A 20,107-nucleotide genomic window follows, 5' to 3' on the forward strand; every position below is an offset into this window, starting at 1 on the left:
ACAACAGTTCATATATTTATAGATTATCATGACAGAATATGCTAATTGAAGATAGTTAACTCCACATCAGCAACATAAATTCATCAACTAACCATTCAGAGACGTCCTGTTGCATTCTACATGTTGTCACTTCTTCTTGAGTCTCTCCATCTTTGTCTGACTCCGTTTAAACATAAAAGGCTCTTGAAGCTCCGCCCCCTGTGCCGGGAGCAGCAGCTCATTTGCATTTAAAGGGACAGACACAAAACGGTGAATTTTTGCTAACCCTCAAAAAGTGACAACTTTAACATGCTATATAAAAATATCTGTGAGGTATTTTGAGCTAAAACTTCACACACACTCCGGGGACATCAGAGATTTATTTTTCATCTTGTGAAAATGGCATTTTACCACCCCTTTAAACTTATTTTGCATGTCAGGCACTAAATGATGTGTTGGCAGTATAAGTAATGAATTTTCTGAATAAAATAACGTTTTTTAAAATAATTTTTAAATAATAAAGTAACACTTTAAAGTCAATGGAACTTTTTTTTGATTGCTTCTTGAAAATATATTTACATTTTAAAATATAAATGATAAAATTAGTATGAATGTATTATAATCTTCCACCTTACAGCAACACTAAAAACAATACAACGATTGTGAAAACATGTGGTCTCAGAAACGCATTCCTTTGGCTCTTCTTCTCAGGTCTGGTGCTCTGTCCGAACGCCAGAAAGCGCTCACGAGGGCCTGATGACGGACCCTCACAGCCCGCCCAAATACCGCGTCATCGGCACCCTGTCCAACTCGCCCGACTTCGCAGAGCACTTCCAGTGTCCGCTGGGCTCTGCCATGAACTCCGGCCACCGCTGTGAGGTGTGGTAGGACTGGCACCCACACAACACCGGCTTGCTTACACAGACCAGCCTGGCCAAAACAAACACGCTGAACGGACAGTTCGGGCTCTTTCTCAAGCACTGTTTTTTAATTTATGTGCTAAAGTTGTTTGAGGAGTTGGGCCGAGTGCAGGAGGAGGAGGCGAGCGCCTGCCAACGTTGATGTTCTCCAGTGTTCGAATCGACCGATATCAAATTTTCCCCTGCCGCCACATCAAGCCCACGTGGGCTCGCTTTATTTATTTGTTTGCTGAACTCGATGGACATTAATGGGCCCCGTCCAACGCTTACATGTGTGATTCTGCGCTTCATGCCCCGATTGCTTGTCTTCTGATTTGGAAGATATGACCACTGTGACGCCACTGGGAATATGTGTCTCCGTGACCTCACAGGAAACGTTTGGCTCCATCTGTGATGACTTCACAGGAAGATTCACGTTCTCACGGTGACCTCACAGGAAGTGATGAACGACATCTGTGACCCCACACCCCCACCCCCACCCCACAGGAAAGGAAGGAAGCCTATTTCCCAATTGTGATTTCATAGAAACGCTATCTAATGACAGGGAGAGCCACTGTTTGTTCATCCCAGCTGTGTATCATGTGTTGATCTTGACAAAGTTGAAATGAAATGTTCATTTTAAACTGCTCTTTGCCAAAGAACAATTTTTAGTTTTGTTCCTTGTGTAAGCGAAAGTGGAAATTTGCACTGCTTCGACCTTCATTAAATTCCATTCCAGTGTAATTCCAGCGTGTTTGCCCTAAAGACATTTACTTGTACGTGAACGCTGTATTTCCGCGTCAGTGTGTCTGTGAAGGGACGTCTCCACGTTGTTTGAACTTTGTCAAGTCTGCTGAAATGCTCTCGCTACGTTCTCAAAACCACTAAAAGGGTGAATCTCACCAATGTTCGAGTCATATTTCACCCCCAATTCAATAGATTATTAGGATTATTTGCATTAAAAATGTCTATTTTTAGAACTATTTTGAATTTTTCATGACAATCTTACACATTATTCCTCAAATTCCCGACAGTTCGTTAGATTATACTCTGTAAATAATGTTCCAGTAAACAAATACTGAAATACAATAACTTTTTTTAAATCAACATAAATACATAAATACAATAACTTTTTTGAAATCAACATAAATTAGAGGTTGTACAACAAATACCACCAAAATAAGACAATAATAAATGTAATTATATGTGTACACTAACGTTTAAATTTGGGGTCAGTACATTTTAATTGAAAGAAATTTACATTTACATTTATTTAGCAAGGATGCATTAAATGGATCAGAAGTGACAGTAAAGACTTTACATTATTACAAAATACATTCTATTTCAAATAAATGATCTTCTTTTGACCTTTCTATTAATCAGAGAATCCTGAAAAAAACTGTATCAAGGTTTCCACAAGAATATTAAGCGGCACAACTGTTTTCAGTATTGATAATAATAAGAAATCAGCGTATTAGAATGATTTATGAAGGATAACATGCTGAAAATTCAGCTTTGACATCACAGGAATAAATTTTACTGTATTTTTTTTATTAAATCAAAGCAGTCTTGGAGAGCATTTATTTCAAAAACATTAAAAAAAAATCTTACCAACCCATTTTGTTTTACTGAACCCATTTTTTACTATGGTGATAATGACATTGTTTTTTCTTTTTTGCATTACAATGAGATTTGTGGGTTAAACGTTTGAAAAATAATGTCACAATGCAAGAAATCTTAATAACAGGCTTCATTTTCAATCAAGTTTAGTTGAAATATGACATATTCTTGACACGTTTCTTGAGATTCACCCATTTGCTAAACTTTCCAGCATGCCTAAAGTGTTTCAGAGAGTTGCATCAGACATCATTGTATGTGTAGAGCGATTAAATTACTCATTTCAGGATGGATTGCTGCCGTGTCCAATCCCATCTCCTGCGTTTTAAGTTGCTGTAAATTGACCCTGCGAGTACATTCTGAATGTTTGCTCTGTTGAAGTGTTGTTTGGCCAGTTCTTCTTTTGAACCGGGCTTTTGCTCTCCTGAAGCAGGCCGGTTGTGTCATTTGATGTATTTTGAATGCTGCTGACTTCACCCTTTGTTTGGTTTTTGTTAATTTTAAACCACAGTTGAATTGCACCATTTTAAAAGCTGCAAGTGTGTTTGGCATCTTATTCCGACAGCTGGCAAATAAACATCCATATTTCAACACATTTTCTACATAGCCAGAGGCTGAGCGCGCTACAGTAATTAGCTACGCCGAGATGAGGTTAACCGATGAATGTTACTGCCATTGAATTCGAAAAGTCTAACTGTTAACAAGCACTGTAGATTATTGTGACACGCTCATTTGGTAAAGCTATTTAAGGTATAATTTACCCAGAAATTAAAATTCTGAATGCTTCACTGTATGCTTTCTCCAGATGGAAAAGAGCAGCATGAACATTTTTCAAAATATCTCCTTTTTTGTTTCATTGAAGGGACTGAGGCAAATGATGGCAGAGTTTTCATTTTTGGGTGACTTATTCCTTGAACTGTTTAGTCAATCTTTCTTCATGTTGTCTATCAACACTCTTGGAAGTTTTAGTGCTTTGTTTTAAGTTTGATTGAATTATGTTACTGAACGCTTCCTGACTTTCGCTCTATATAACACCATGAATATTTTTTCCGTTCATGGGCTCCATGAGGATTATGGGCCAGATGTCAGTCTGATGTTTTGCCATGGAGAGGCATTTTGGTTTTGGCCTTAATTATTTACTGTAGACCTATGGAATACGATGTACATAGATAGACTTAAATATATTCCAATTTATGTTGAAAAAATGGAAACTGGAAATGTTTCAAAGCTTTTAATAGCCAGTAAATGCCATTTAAGTGTGTTATATGCCTGCTTTATTTGCAATTTCAGTCTCAAATACCAAAATGCCAATCGAGAATTTCCTTTTGAGAACTGAAAGACTGATTATCTTAATGTTTTTGCTGGAAGAAAGCCATTTATTGAGCTTTGGCTTGAGTGTAATGGAGTTATCTATCACATTCTGACACTCACACTTCACTTTCAGTGTTTCAAAGAAGTTCAACTTATAGAAATGATAGATGCGAAACGTTTTTTTCCAGAATGTCATTAAATGTGCCACATACCGCATTCCTTTCAAAATTATGGGATGATACGGGGTGATATTATCCACCCACTCACCGGTAAAATACTGAAATTGTCAATCCTCTTCAAGAAGATGCCTTATTTAATTTATGGAGTGTACATTCACCATTTAATCAACTGTAGTTTGTTGTCATGTCTCTTGTGTACGGCTGGCATTGATATTTGAGAGGTTACACTGTCTTATAGTTGTGTTTTTCTTTTCTTTCTTTTTTTTTAAATCAGACAACATTCCCTGAAATATTAGTTGAGAGGGGAATATGCTCTGCCCAGTGTGTAGTGCAACATTCAACCTAGAGAACTGTCAATGAACATGAAATAAAGGATATATATTATAAAAAAAGCTACATTTTTACTTTGTTCTTCAAACTATTTACTTTGTTACTTCTGAAATATTTTTGGTGAAATTTATGTTTTTTAATATTTCTGTCACATTTCCCCTGTCACGGTACCCCTGTGTGCAAAACAATCAGTTACCATAGTTACAAATAGCCCACACCTGATCCTCCTCTTCACTCCTTTATAAGCACACACACGCATTCAGTCAGTGTTTGGCCTTTAGGCCGTGTGTCCACCAAAGCGTTTTTTCACGCGGCTGGCTTTATTTTTCAATTGTTTTCAATGGAAACGCACGTTTTTAGAACGCCATGAGCATGAGGTGCTGAGCGAGTATTTAACGCTCAAGCGCTGAGCGCTCTGTGTTTTTTACAGGTCGCCGAGAGTTGAAGAATGTTCAAATTTGGGTAAAACGCAGCGCTCATCACTGTCACTTTTTAGCCAACCGTCCAATCACAGTGGATGAGGGGCGGGACTAATGCCACACGGACCAACGGATATTCTGTATCCTAGCAACGATGCGTCTCAACTGAAAAAAAACTGCGCTGCCAAAACACTCTCAAGCACCCACAGCTCACCATCTTCAGCAGAGCGCCTAGTGTTTTCAGCTGGCTAAAAACGCTTTGGTGGACACACAGCCTTAGGGAAACAGAGTTCTAAGCTGCTCTACTCACCTGTGGATCTAGGAAGAATTACCTTTGTGTTCCAGCGATCTCCAGCAGAGACCGCTGTCCCAGTCAGTTCCAAGCTTCCTCTTCTCGGCTAAGGAGTCTGCTCCAAGCTACTTTGTCTCAGGTGGCCGTACCAAGCTTCCTTTCCTTTTCTACCAAGCCCCCTCTTCTCAGCCAAGGAGGCGCTTCCAAGCTCCCTCTTTTCGACTAAGGAGGCCACTCAAAACTCCCTCGTCTCCGTTGGCTGTACCAAGCTTCCTCATCTCGGCCAAAAAGGTCGTCCCATGCTCCCTCGCCTCAGCCAAGATGGTAATTTATTTCCACCTCAATCTGACCAGAGGCAACATCTTTGAATTTCTCCAATCCCCAGTTCATGCTCTGCTGGCACGTCCCTGGCTCCCTGCCCTGCCGGACACTTACTTCTCAATCGACATTCCAGAGATCATCAGTCACTCAGCCGGCATTCTTGAGACCTTTTTCTCAGCCGGTCCTCGAGATATCAACCACTCAACCGGTCCACCCCAGGTCATTTCCACTGTTAGCCTTCCAGAATCCCTCCTCTCAGCCGGTCTTCTCAAGTCTCTCCTTGCAGCCGGCCCTACAGACGCTCCCAGCTCTTCCGGCTATCTAGACGTTTCTAGCTCTGCCAGCTCTCCAGAAGCATCCCGTTCTGCCAGCTCTCCCACTGTCAGCCTTCCAGAGTCCCTCCCCACAGCCGGTCTTCCAGAGTCCCTCCTCACAGCCGGTCTTCCAGAGTCTCTCCTTGCCGCTGGCCCTACAGAGTCTTTACAGACGTTAGGGTTAGGACTATCCCTCTCTGTCAGCTCTCAAGCTGCATCCCTTTCTGCCAACTCCCCAGGGGCTCCCAGCTCTGCCGGCTATCCATACGTTGCGAGCTCTCCAGAAGCGTTCAATTATGGCAGCTCTCCAGAGGCTCCCAGCTCTGCCGGCTATGCAGACGTTGCCAGATTTCAAGAGGCATCCCATTCTGCCAGTTCTGCAGGCTATCCAGACATTGCCAGTTCTCCAGAGGCGTCCCACTGTGTCGGCTCTCCAGATGCTAGAGGCCCCATACTCAGATGGCTCTGCCATCAACTCCAGCCCTGCTGGCTCCACCCTGAATCCCTGCACTGTTGGCTCAGTCCTGGCTCCAAAATCCTCTGACTACACTTTGTCTTTGGGTCCCCATTTGCCCATGAGAGGCAGCACCCTCCGTGGCTGTAAAAATGTATAGGTGTCAGGAGCCGCCTCCAGAGAAAGGGGGAGTAATGTCACGTTTCCCCTGTAAATCAGTTACCAATCACCCACACCCGATGCTCATCATTTCACTCGTAAGCACACACACATTCAGTCAATGTCTGACCTACAATAAGGATACAGATGCTTTACCTGGTCTAAGACTCTCTCGTAAGACTTGCCTTTGTGTTCCAGCGATCTCAATTGCTATCTCCAGCGAACTCCATCGTAATCTCCAGCGTTCTCCAGATTGTGGTGATACTTACCTCCTTTGCTTATCCTGTGTGTGTGTGTGTGTGTGTGTGTGTGTGTGTGTGTGTGTGTGTGTGTGTGTGTGTGTGTGTGTGTGTGTGTGTGTGTGTGTGTGTGTGTGTGTGTGTGTGTGTGTGTGTGTGTGTGTGTGTGTGTGTGTGTGTGTGCGTGCATCTCGTCTTATCATCTCTGGGTGTGTGATTCCATCTTCAACCTGTGATAAACACGAAAGGCAAGTTAATTCCCATACTTCACAGTTTGAACTGTTATCCAGTTATGTACTCACCTGCTTTCTTGTTTATACGGCTGTTGTCAATAAATGCCTGCATTTGGGTTCTCACATCTCTTCTCCTGCTTTGATTCTGGTTACCCTAACAATTTAATTTAAAGAAATATTTAAGGAACATGCAACATTATATGAATTACCGTATATAAGAATTATGATTTGTTCCTGGTTTAACTGTTTAAATGTTCCTTGAAAACCAAATGTTTACAGATTAAATTACATTCTCAAGCTGAATTAAGTAAAGCAAGAAGAGTAATTTGTGCCCTGACCTTTAGTTTTGATATCTGTATATTGCATATTGACGGTTTTGCTCTTATTAATCTGAACATCAAAAATGTTGAGACTTATTTCATCTGAACAGTTTTGCCTTGCCTTCTCACTGGAGTTCTAGAATCTCACCTTTACCATGAAAGAATACTTTTATTTAATTGATTCTTCAGATAACTGACATTGCATTGTGTAATAATAATTGTGTTGATCAGTTTACCTGGATTTTGCTCCTTTGTGCCTGTAGTGTTTTCTTGTGTTTCACTGATATATATTCGGAAGTGGAAGATATCAAGATACACATTACAAAATACAGTCATAATATTATTACATTCCAAATGTTTTCTCATTAAATAAACTTCCTCTTTCATAATTTTAGTTTAACATGTAGCACCCGTACAGCCACTCAGAGCGTTACTTACGTGAGAATGGTGGGTGCTTGGGTTCGGTGTAGTTCAGGTGGATACCACGAAGGTGCACCTAATAAGTTGTAAAACCTTTTGACAATACAATATTTAGAAATAATGAGACCCAGAGATAGTTTTTAGTTTAGCAAAAAATAGGGTAATGCCCTGGTTTAATTAAATAAAACAATTTGGCAAATAGAATATAAAAGCTTTCCCCAACACAAAATATCACAGAATATCCAAAATAAATAACCAAAAAATTCCCCAAACACTTAAATGAAAGCCTCTTTAGTTTTAGCTAGAAACCTCAATAGTTTCACTCACACTTGTTACACCAGAATAACTTATCTAAAAGTTATCTCTTTCTTAACAATTGCAAATACACAAGGAACTTTACAAAAAACTTCACGTGTGCTGAAACGAGTCTTAGCAAATGCAGTGGTGGGCCCACTCACACACATTCACACACATTTCAGTCTACTCACGGTACTTCTCTGAACAGAAAAAAAACACGTTGCAGGCCTGTGTTGGTCTTGCAAAACATTGAGTGCGCTGAACAAACACTTGCAACACATTGAGAGCGTGGAAATACTTCGATCCCGATCCTCACGTGCAGCGCGATCAACCGACAGGTCCCGCCACAGCATAAGCCCACCGTGCCTCGCTATCTCGGCTGCCTCCGATCACGCGTCCCCTCCGATCACGCGTCAGCTCCGTTCGACGGGTCTCCGGCTTCGTTTCTCACTCAGTCGCTCGCTCAACAACACCCCGAGTCCGCGATCCTCTCATCTCAACACCCCGTTCAGTTTCATCGGGTTTATCGACTCTTTCTACAGTTATTATTTTCTCAAACGCGAGCGTCCTGTTCTCCACACTGGTCCAGCCGGAAGCGAGGAAAAAACCTTCCCGCACTCTCTCTCACTGTTTCCTTTCCGGTCACGTGTATCCATACAGCGTATTAACCAAATGACCAATAAATATTGTGACATGAAAACAAGAAGAATAAAGTAATAAAAGGCTTACAGTATAAAACCTCTGATAATATTATTTAGCTAAATAATATAAACTTTAATCACTGTCATGAAATAAAACAAATATTGATCTCCTTTTAATTATGTAAAATGAATTGATATTTCCTTCTTTAGAAATCAGTGTCTCCTGTTATTTATTTAAAGTAAATAAACGTTTACTTTTTTTTAATAGTCATGTGACTCGTTTTTGAGTAAGAGAGATTAATCATAACCTACCCTGTTTCCATTAGACTATAATACCCAAGTTTACCACTGGGCTACATCTTCCCCCTTCTAGACAGTTTTGATGTCCTCATCAAAATAACCCTTAGAGGACTCTAATAGTTTTAACGTCAAGGGTAGAGGCCAGATTTGAACAAGTGAAACACAACGCCATGGGGTGGCACCAGAAAGTTTGACATGGACTGCTTCTGGAGTCTCCGTAGATTCCACTTCCCACCAATACTCCATGGCTTAGTACTGTCACAGGGTAGTCACAGGGCTTGCCAAGTTCATCGTAGCTCAGCTTGACCACTGGACGGATGACTCTTTTTGAACGCTCAACTTGTTCACTCTCAGCTTGAGTGTTCGGATAGGAATTGACATCTGCCCCCTCTTCTAGAACTTCGACTTCTGGATCAGCGTGAAGAGGCAAGTTTGGAAGATCGTTGACCACTGGCTCTATCTCAGCAGGGTCTTGAGCTTGTCTTTCCGGTTCTCTGACAATTGGCTCGGATTGCTTTGTGGACAGTTCTGGACATGTCAGCAACTTATCCCAGTCTAACTCAACAGGTCTGGGCAAATATACTTCGTCGTACTCCAATTCTAAAGACACGTCATCATCGGGGTTGTTTGTCTGTACCTGTTCTTTTGTATTTTGCTGAAATGCTCTGGTCACAGGTCTTTGTTGTGGCCCCACTTCCCTTTCGTCAACCGGGAGTCTCACCAGATAACCAATGGGTAACAGGTGATTGCGATGAATAGTCTTTTCTACTCCCAAGCCTCTCTCTGGCTTGATCTTGTAGACAGGTAAGTTGGGTAGTTTCTCAATAACAATATAGGGTGAAGATCGCCACTTGCATTTCAATTTGTGCTTGCCTTTGACCCCAAAATTTCTCAGTAGCACCCTGTCGCCTTTGTCAAGGACTTGTTCTTTGACGTGCTTGTCGTGTGCTTTTTTGTTTCTTTGGTGGTTCTTGTCTGCCGATTCTGTTGCAAGACTGTAGGCTCTTTGGAGATCTTGCTTGAGCTTAGCAACATACTGAAGGTAGGACTTTGTCTTTTGGTTGTCCTCGGTCACGCCAAAACAGATGTCTACCGGTAAGCGAGCTTCTCTGCCGAACATTAGCAGGTAGGGCGAATAACCAGTTGCATCGTTTTGAGAACAGTTGTAAGCGTGGACCAACTGACTGATCTTTTGACTCCATTTTTGTTTTTGCTTTGGATCAAGTGTGCCGAGCATTGACAATAGCGTACGGTTGAATCTTTCTGGTTGCGGATCTCCCTGAGGGTGGTAAGGCGATGTTCTTGACTTACGTATACCCAACATCATCAGAAGGTCGTGGATCAGTTTGCTTTCAAAATCGCGGCCTTGATCCGAATGTATGCGGGCAGGGAGTCCGTAGTGTACAAAGTAGCGCTCACACAGTATCTTGGCAACGGTGGCTGCCTTCTGATCTTTAGCTGGAAAAGCTTGGGCGTATCGAGTAAAGTGGTCTGTCACTACAAGGATGTTGGCGAAACCTTGGGAGTCTGGTTCAAGTGACAGAAAATCGATACAGACAAGGTCTAGAGGGCCTTGGCTGGTGATCTGTTTTAAGGGAGCAGCTTTCTGAGGAAGAGCTTTGCGAGTGATGCATCTGCCACAGTTTTTGATGTACTGCTCAACCTCAACTCCCATTTTCGGCCAATAGAACCGATTCCTGACAAGTTCGATGGTCTTGTCCATGCCCAAGTGACCCGACTCATCATGCAGAGAGCTCAGGACCATCGGGACATACTCTCTGGGCAGTACCAGCTGCTTTATCTCAGTTCCATTTTTCTCAACCTTTCTGTAGAGCAGATTGTTTTGAATGAACAGCTTGCTTGCTTCTTTGTTCAACAGGACAGAAGTTGGATTGTCAGGGCGGGTGAATGATGGACCACCACTAAGTGACTGCTTGACTGGAGCGATAGTAGAGTCAACATCTTGAGCGGTGACCAGGTCTTTGTGACTTAGCTGACTCAAAGAACCGAGATCCAACCTAACTGGGAAGGCGAAACACTCTGGTATCCCATCAGGCGATATTCCGAGCGACTCAGCAATAGTTGTAGACTCTGTTGGAGTTTCACGGCACTTGATCTGTTTACACAGAGCTTGGACACTTTCAGTCGGTACACTTTGCCAACCTTCGTCTGTGGTTGGAAGAGGGTTGCGTGACAGGGCATCAGCGTCGATGTTGCTGCTACCAGGTCTGTACTGCAGTGTGAATTGGTACGTGGCGAGTGCTGAGAGCCAGCGGTGACCAGTCGCATTGAGTTTTGCAGTCGTGAGAATATAAGTTAGGGGGTTGTTATCAGTTCTCACGGTAAACTGTGCTCCATATAAGTAATCGTGGAACTTGTCTACCACTGCCCACTTAAGTGCCAAAAACTCGAGCTGGTGCACTGGATAGTTCTTTTCCGATGCACTCAGCTTGCGGCTGGCGAAAGCAACAGGTCTTAAGCCCTCGGGGTACTCTTGGTTGAGTACAGCGCCGAGCCCCTGAATACTGGCATCAATGTGAAGTATGTAAGGCTTGGTGGGGTCAGAAAATGCCAGCACAGGTGCGTTTGTGAGGCAGTGAATGATCTTTTGGAATGCCTCTGAACATGACTGGTCCCACCGTTCACCAAAAGGCTCATTGACTTTATAGTAGGTCTTGTCTGATGCAGAGGCAGACTTTCGATTCTTTTGAGTGGGAGGATACCCTTTGCACAGCTCTGTAAGTGGTCGGACGATGATGGAGAAGTTTTTTATAAACCTGCGGTAGTAGCCGCAGAACCCCAGGAAGGACTGCAGAGAAGGAAGGTCGGTTGGCTGCTTCCACCGCGTCACTGCTTCAACTTTGTCTGGGTCTGTGGCGATGCCGTTCTCAGAGACGATGTGCCCGACATAGGTGACTTGCGAGCGACAGAACTGGCACTTGTCGAGGGACAACTTGAGTCCAGCTTCTTCAAGACGAGCGATGACTTTGAGGAGTCTTTGCTCATGCTCTCCCAGAGTCTTACCGAAAACAATGAGGTCATCTAGATAGACGATAACTTCAAGCATGTGCATGTCGCCAACTGCCTTTTCCATGAGCCGTTGAAAAGTCGCAGGGGCCCCTGTGATACCCTGTGGCATCCGCTCAAATTGAAAGAATCCCAAAGGACAGATGAAAGCAGTTTTTTCTTTGTCCTCCTCTGTCATTGGGATTTGATAATAGCCACTGCGCAAATCCAACACTGAAAACCACTTACTGCCAGACAAGCAATCGAGAGCGTCATCGATACGTGGTACAGTGTACTGATCTGGGGTAGTTCTCCGGTTCAGGGTGCGGTAGTCAACGCACATACGAAGTTGACCATTCTTTTTACGTGCAAGGACAATCGGTGAAGCATATGGACTTCTTGATTCTTTTATAATCCCAGCCGCCAACAAACCTTGCAGGTGTCGCCGAAGGTCATCCAAATCAGCAGGGGCAATACGTCGAGATCTCTCTCTGAAGGGAGTGTTGTCATTCAGACGGATGTGATGTTCTACCCCTTTAGCCAGACCGACATCCCATTCTTCAATAGAGAACACCTGAGTGTGTTTGGCAAGCTTTTGACTCAGCCTCTCCTTCCACTCTTTGCTGATGGGTGACTCACTGAAGTCAAACAAAGAAGGATCCATAGCTGGAACGGATTCGACTTTAGGGTTTGGGGCATCCGTCACAATGTCAGCGACGTGAAGGTGAGCGATCACTGTGCCCATTGGAATGGCAGTTTGCTTTAGAGACTCATTACGCAGGAGCACCAGGAAGTTGTTTGGATCTAGCATCTTGGAGAACGACACAGTTGGCTGGACAAGTACACTTGGAGGAAGAGCAGGTGAGTGGGCTCGTTCAATGATGAGTATGCTGTCTCCAATGTCTTGTTTTTCTTTAACTTTGCAGATAGCAACGTATTCAGTGCCAGGAGGGATGCTGAGAGGACCAGGGCCAGACCACTTAACTTCAGCCACAGGCAAGTCTTTGCTGCCTTTTACAGTCATCCCTGCAGGAACAGGTAGGTGTTTTTCCTCTTGAACTTGAATTTTGACTGAATTGACGTTCTCCAGGTCTTTTTTCTGTGTTCTGGACTTGAAAGGCTGAACCCCCCTGACGTTTGTGCCGATCAGGACAGGTATAGTCTCAGAGCAACGTGGATCAGGGCACACCAGGGCCAGGACAGGAACAGACTTGACTTTGTTGGACTTAGATTTTTGTGGCAGCTCCAACTCAACCTGGATGTAACCTTTGTACGGGTAACTGCTCTCTGACTCACTTAGGCCCCATATGGCTAGACCGGTCACAGAGTTTAACTGGATGTGTGACAGGTGTTTGGCATACCAGCTGTCGAAGATGATGGTAACTTGTGATCCACTGTCCATCAGCGCAGTGCAGAAGTTGCCATTGATCCTGACCTGAGCAGTGGATGGCGGTCCCACGAGTCCCTCAGGCAAACTGTTGGTCGGTATATTTACCGCGCTTCTCTTGACACTTGCATTTGTGGTCTTGGTTCTGGTTTCATTATCAGAATGGCGGTTCTGCTTGGACTTTCTTTGAGCTTGCAGCAGTTTCTGAATAACTTTGGGATAGTTCTCAGGAGAGGAGCACTTGTTGGCATAATGCCCGTCTTCACCGCAGCGATAGCAGAAGAAATCACTTGGGTCTCTGGCTGTAGGAGGTCTTAGCTGCCAGGGTCTTGACTGGCTCTCTTGTGGGCAGGGCTCAGTAGCAGGACTGTATTTTGGCTTGACTGACATGACAGAGACCTGCTTTCGGAGCTTGACAACTTCTTTCTTTAAAGCTTGCACGTTCTTGTCTTCTGCGTTCTCTGCCGCAGGAGTGACTGAAAGCAGTGTGCTTGTCGTGAGGTGACTTGACCTGGCGGCGGGGGCAGAGAGTTCACTTACTTGTGTTCTGAGTTGGTGTATTTCGGCTTTCAAATCATTTAACTCTGTGTCAGAGGTCACCGTAGCACTTTTGGCATAGACGGCTTTGGGTGGATGGAGTCTGCGACGTGAAGCTTCATGCTCCTCCTCCAGGCGTATCTCATTCAGCAGCTCGAGAAAAGTGGGAGGACTGTCTCTGCGGTCTCTCAATCCGAGATTTAGTATCATCATGTCAGATCGGATGGCCCCTTTAATGAGTTGGTCAAGACGTGCTTTGTCTGCCACCGATGACTGAAGTCCACCCTTTCGGACAACTTTATTTAGGACTCTCTCTAGGCGTCTCAGGAACTCAGAGAGTTTCTCGTTGGTGTGTTGACACAACATTCTGAAGGCAAAGTAAAGTTCTTCACCGCTCTCAGGGCTGCCAAAGGTGGTCTCGAGAATGTCAATGTAGTCCATAGAAGTTGCAGATGGGTTGTTGAAACGGACAGCTTGGAGGATCTCGAGTGCAGGACCCTTTACACTTTCCATTATTCTCATTTTCTTTTCTCTTTCAGGGCGATCATATTCTTCAATCATAAGTCTGGCTTGTTCAACCCAGTTTTCCAACTGTTCTTCTCCCAGGGGTGTGGGCATGACCCCTGAGAAAGTGCGCAGTCTTCTGTAAAGATTGTTGTCACCTTGTGTGTGCTTGCTTGTCATTTGCAGGACATCACCAACTGCTCGAATGATAGCTTCAGGAGTGGACGCTTGCAGTGGGGAAAAAATACTGGAATCTGGCAGCGGCACATTCTGACCATCACCGGCTGCCTGAGCTTGGGGTTCCTCCTCCTGCTTAGAAGGTCCAAAGATTCTCCAGGTCATATCAAGCCCCTCAGGAACAACATCAAGAGGAATGGCGTCTGCATTCACATTCTCCCTGCACTCACATAGCACAGTTAAACTTTGAGACTGTGGGTCATACATTCTTCCTCTCACCTTGACTCTCCCGAGTGCTTTGATAGTCTGCAGCGTTTCTTCAATGAAACCAACTTCAGTTTCAGGAGGTACATCTTTAACCAGCAAGGCTTTCACCGGGTCTATGCCTTCTCCAAAACACCAGTTCTTCAACTGAGCCATCCCCACTGGTTGTGCGCTTACTGTGATCACTTGTCAGAACTAAATTTGGTAGGTTTTAGTTGTATTTGAACACAAATAAAGCTTAATTTGCGTTTTCTTGACTTAAAATGCTTAGTAGAACTGTACTTTTATAGTTTTACAATTTTCACAATAGATACTCTTTAATATGGTTTTACATGTAGGTTAACAGCTAGCCAGCTTTTGGTTCTAAACTATTTTTTAAACAAACAATTTAAATCTCTGGGTCAAACTAAAGTTATATCTGATTTGAAACTACTTCTGAACTAAATTAATCCCAGCGGGGCCTCCATTTTATTTATGTAGCACCCGTACAGCCACTCAGAGCGTTACTTACGTGAGAATGGTGGGTGCTTGGGTTCGGTGTAGTTCAGGTGGATACCACGAAGGTGCACCTAATAAGTTGTAAAACCTTTTGACAATACAATATTTAGAAATAATGAGACCCAGAGATAGTTTTTAGTTTAGCAAAAAATAGGGTAATGCCCTGGTTTAATTAAATAAAACAATTTGGCAAATAGAATATAAAAGCTTTCCCCAACACAAAATATCACAGAATATCCAAAATAAATAACCAAAAAATTCCCCAAACACTTAAATGAAAGCCTCTTTAGTTTTAGCTAGAAACCTCAATAGTTTCACTCACACTTGTTACACCAGAATAACTTATCTAAAAGTTATCTCTTTCTTAACAATTGCAAATACACAAGGAACTTTACAAAAAACTTCACGTGTGCTGAAACGAGTCTTAGCAAATGCAGTGGTGGGCCCACTCACACACATTCACACACATTTCAGTCTACTCACGGTACTTCTCTGAACAGAAAAAAAACACGTTGCAGGCCTGTGTTGGTCTTGCAAAACATTGAGTGCGCTGAACAAACACTTGCAACACATTGAGAGCGTGGAAATACTTCGATCCCGATCCTCACGTGCAGCGCGATCAACCGACAGGTCCCGCCACAGCATAAGCCCACCGTGCCTCGCTATCTCGGCTGCCTCCGATCACGCGTCCCCTCCGATCACGCGTCAGCTCCGTTCGACGGGTCTCCGGCTTCGTTTCTCACTCAGTCGCTCGCTCAACAACACCCCGAGTCCGCGATCCTCTCATCTCAACACCCCGTTCAGTTTCATCGGGTTTATCGACTCTTTCTACAGTTATTATTTTCTCAAACGCGAGCGTCCTGTTCTCCACACTGGTCCAGCCGGAAGCGAGGAAAAAACCTTCCCGCACTCTCTCTCACTGTTTCCTTTCCGGTCACGTGTATCCATACAGCGTATTAACCAAATGACCAATAAATATTGTGACATGAAAACAAGAAGAATAAAGTAATAAAAGGCTTACAGTATAAAACCTCTGATAATATTATTTAGCTAAATAATATAAACTTTAATCACTGTCATGAAATAAAACAAATATTGATCTCCTTTTAATTATGTAAAATGAATTGATATTTCCTTCTTTAGAAATCAGTGTCTCCTGTTATTTATTTAAAGTAAATAAACGTTTACTTTTTTTTAATAGTCATGTGACTCGTTTTTGAGTAAGAGAGATTAATCATAACCTACCCTGTTTCCATTAGACTATAATACCCAAGTTTACCACTGGGCTACAAACATATATTTCTAATATTAAAGCAATTTAATTCATTTTGCAGTTTTAAAAAATGGGAAGCATGAAATACGTTTATATGCATTAAAGCCTAACTGCAAATAAAGCTAACGTAAAGCTAATGTTTTGTCGCTCTGAAAAGACTGACACGCTGATACTGTATACAAGTCATATATGACTGTTTGGTTTCAATGTGTGTCCATGTTTGCATATATGTGTGTGTAGCTAAAGTTAAGAGAAACTCCTCCTTAACAGCAAACATGACAAGACTCCACCCCTCCTTTTCCTCTTTACTTGCACTCTATTCGTCTTTTCCCCTATTGGGAGTTTTTCCCTCCAAGCTTTATCCTGCAACAGCTCTGGAAAGCCTTGGAAAGCACCACTTCAAAACTTTCGGGATAATGTCAGCATCTTTGAGCTGAGGAGAACTGAAGGAGAAACAAATGCAGAGAGGAGGAGAGAGCGATTCAGGAAGGAAACTACAGGTGAGCAGCGAGAGAGCCGAGATGAAAAATCACCCAAAAAACACTGCCATGAACTATGAGACATTGCTTACGGGAAGTTGGAGCGAATATTTGCTTCATTAGGCATGTATTTGCGTGATTTGTTTATTAATAGCTGGTCACACTTTATATTAGGTTTATTTAATTACTATGTACTTGCATAAAAAATGTGTTAGGTACACTCTAAAAAATGCTGGGTATAACATAAAATGTTAGTATACCACTTGCTAATCAAGTGTTACCCTATCTTCAATAGTTTATAATAAAATCCAGAGTATCTAACAGATGGACATTTTGAAGATCAGAGTATAGAGAAAGAAACCCCCAAAAGTAGTGAGATATTTGCAGAATGAAAGGAGGGGTAGAGGAGAAGAGGCAGAAGTGAAGAGCAAAATAAGAGCAACCAAACATACATGAAACTTACATCCTCCTAAACGTATGTTTTGATATGATACAAAAAAATACTTATCCATTATGACATAACTGGAAAGCAAATAACGTTAACCGACATAACGGACAGATAAAACATTAACAGTACGTACATTTACAACTAGTCATTTAGCAGATGCTTTTATTCAAAGCGACTTACAAATGAGGAGAGGAATAGAAGCAATCAAGCCAACAGTAAGGCAGCAAAATGCAAGTACTGTGACTAATCCCAGTTAGTATTGCACGTACACGTAGCACGTTTTATTTTTAATTTATAAATATATATATATCAGTAAGTGTTTGTATTAATGTGTCACGTTTTAACGAAAAAGATGCATCTTCAGCTGTTTCTTGAATATTTGGTTGAGATAAGCAGGTCATTCACCAGCTTGTAAAGGGCAGCTATTATGACATTTAAAATGTTCCTAATGTTGTTTAGGGAGTCCCCAACAACAGTTTTACGTGCATGCAATGACAAAAAACACTTATGTTGTCGTATAATATGCATTTATTTTTACCTGATTTGCTCACCGACTCCCAAATGATTCGTTCAACGACTCATTTTTCCAAACCCCTCCTCTGCGCGACGCTAATCTGCGATTGGTCAGATGACCAGCAGTGTTTACATAGATAATACTTATTGTTTAACACGGAGTACAATGATGCTTTTATCAATTAAATCGTGTTATAATAATGATTATAGTCCACTGCTTTGTAGTTTGTAGTAAAAAACTAAAAATAAGATAAATAATTTAATGTTATGTTAGCGAGCATAGCCCAGAGTTCATATTGTAAAAGCACAATCAGTCTTTGTTTGCGTTGGCCTGATGCATAAACATAACGTTTTTACAAAAAAAAAATGCAGTTACGTTACTACGAGGTATTACTCTATTCTTTAAGACAACTCCGAAAACAACGACAAACACTTCACATATCTCAATACAATTGCCATTGAAGACCTAGAAGCTAAACGGTGCTTACACAACAAACAAAATAATTATTAAGCATGCTACATAAAACATAAAAGCAACAATTATTAATAACACTTACAGGTTGTGATACGGAGGAGGAAGCTGATGCAAATACACTTGGAACTGAACCTTCCTTCAATATCAGTCGGCTCGCGAATCCAAGTTTGATTGCATTTAAAAAGCAATCGTCTTCAAAATGGCGCGAACAAAGCACAAGGCTCGGACTATACTTCTGTGGTATAGTTATATGAATTGTAGCCACTTAGGGTGTACTCACACTAGGCACGGTTGCCATGAACCGGGCCCGAGTACGATTGTCCCCCCTCCCCACTCCCCCTCTGGCCTGCACTCACATAGGGTTTCAGCATTCGTGCCGGAGCACGCTTACGTCATTATGATGAGACGGTTTCGGGATAAACAGAGCGGCGCTCTCTGAACACAATGGAGTCCATCGCTCTGTTTTCTTTGTGGATAATTTTGTCGTTTGGTCCACGGTGGTCCACAGCCCTCTCACAGCCTGTTGTTAAACAGATGTGTCGCCTTAGTGGCGCGAAAATTTTCACGTAATCGTGCTGCTCGTATGAGGAGGTTTGCAAGGTACCAGCTGAAGTGCAGCAAGGACTTTGCAGCTTTGATTACGGACTACAGTTCCCGTACACGCGTCCTTTTCCGTGCTCCAGCATGGTTAGCGCTCACACTGCATGCGAACCGCGCCCGAGTCCAACTGAACCGTGCTCTGGCCCACCTCTTCCAAGCGGGCCAGGGCCGGCTAATCGAGCCGTGCCCGGGCACGGTTCGGAGCACTCACACTAGTCAAACGAACCGCGCTTTGGTGGTCAAACGCACTCGGGCACGGTTCAAACTGGCTAGTGTGAGTACACCCTTAGTCTTCAAATGCTCCTCCTTGGGCAGATGAAAAAAGTTGGCTTTTGAGTTTTGAGTCGCACTTCAGAACACAGCGTCTCGTCGCCATGATATTTTCCCTGGCCTTGGAGCGCAATAAGTGGGCGTATCGTATTCAAATAACTTGACAAGTTGACGTCATCTAGTCAGAGAAAAAGCTTCGGTCTTCTAACGATTCATAAAAATGACTCCGAGTTGACTCTTACTTTTGAAAGACAATAACTTTATATACGGTGCACTTTCATATTTCAAACTTTGCAGGATGTTTTTGTTCACTTAGATCTATGTTACACACTGCATGAAAGGTAAATTTCAAAATTCCATAATAGGTGCCCTTTAAGAGAATATTTCAGATCTTGCATTATCTCATGTCTGCAGAGATGATTTGATACAGAAATATACAGAAAGATCAGAAATATTTTGATACAAAGTACATCACTTATCACAATTATGATGGAAAACACACCCACTCGATCTTACAGCACAGAAGAGACACCAAATATCTTATATTTGTAAATAATCAAACATAGAGCATATAGTAGAAAATATATGAATGATTAAAGAAATCATCTCGGGTTGCTTGACTGTAACCCTGTTACCTGAAAAAGCGAGAACAAGATGCTGCGTCATACGCTATGGAAAACATCTTTGTTTGACCGGTTGTGAAGCATGTGTGGCAAACTACGTCTAGAACTTGACATTAAATAACCTCTGACGATAATGTCATTGGAATGCTTGGGAGAGACTATAAATAGACGTGAAACAGGTGCGCCTTCAGGTATCACTTTGTCTGAAGAGATGTCTGGATACGCCGCCCTAGCCCCTCAAGGACTATGGCTAAGTCCCACGAAGGGAGGCCTCAACCGCCTCGCTCCACAGATTAATTGGCGATCAGAGGGTGATTCCCGACTGGAGC

At 42.7% G+C, this 20,107-nt stretch overlaps 2 protein-coding genes across 5 annotated transcripts in view; both read left to right on the forward strand.

The window, feature by feature from the left end:
• The window catches only part of ece2b (endothelin converting enzyme 2b), a 74,865-nt gene extending 70,495 nt beyond the window's left edge, over window positions 1-4,370 (forward strand). For all 4 annotated transcript variants that reach the window (XM_079611297.1, XM_079611300.1, XM_079611298.1 and 1 more), the window contains one exon: window positions 691-4,370. In XM_079611297.1, coding sequence (XP_079467423.1) covers window positions 691-867 — 177 coding nt within the window. In that variant the 3' untranslated portion in view covers window positions 868-4,370. The remainder of the gene's footprint in view (window positions 1-690) is intronic.
• A 12,307-nt stretch (window positions 4,371-16,677) lies between these two features.
• ano7 (anoctamin 7) overlaps window positions 16,678-20,107 on the forward strand; it is a 27,195-nt gene continuing 23,765 nt past the window's right edge. The window contains exon 1 of the mRNA XM_079608976.1: window positions 16,678-16,870. The gene's annotated coding sequence lies outside the window, so the exon portion shown is untranslated. The remainder of the gene's footprint in view (window positions 16,871-20,107) is intronic.

This window comes from Phoxinus phoxinus (assembly GCF_949152265.1).
Source record: "Phoxinus phoxinus genome assembly, chromosome: 4".
Taxonomy (NCBI): Eukaryota; Metazoa; Chordata; class Actinopteri; order Cypriniformes; family Leuciscidae; genus Phoxinus; species Phoxinus phoxinus.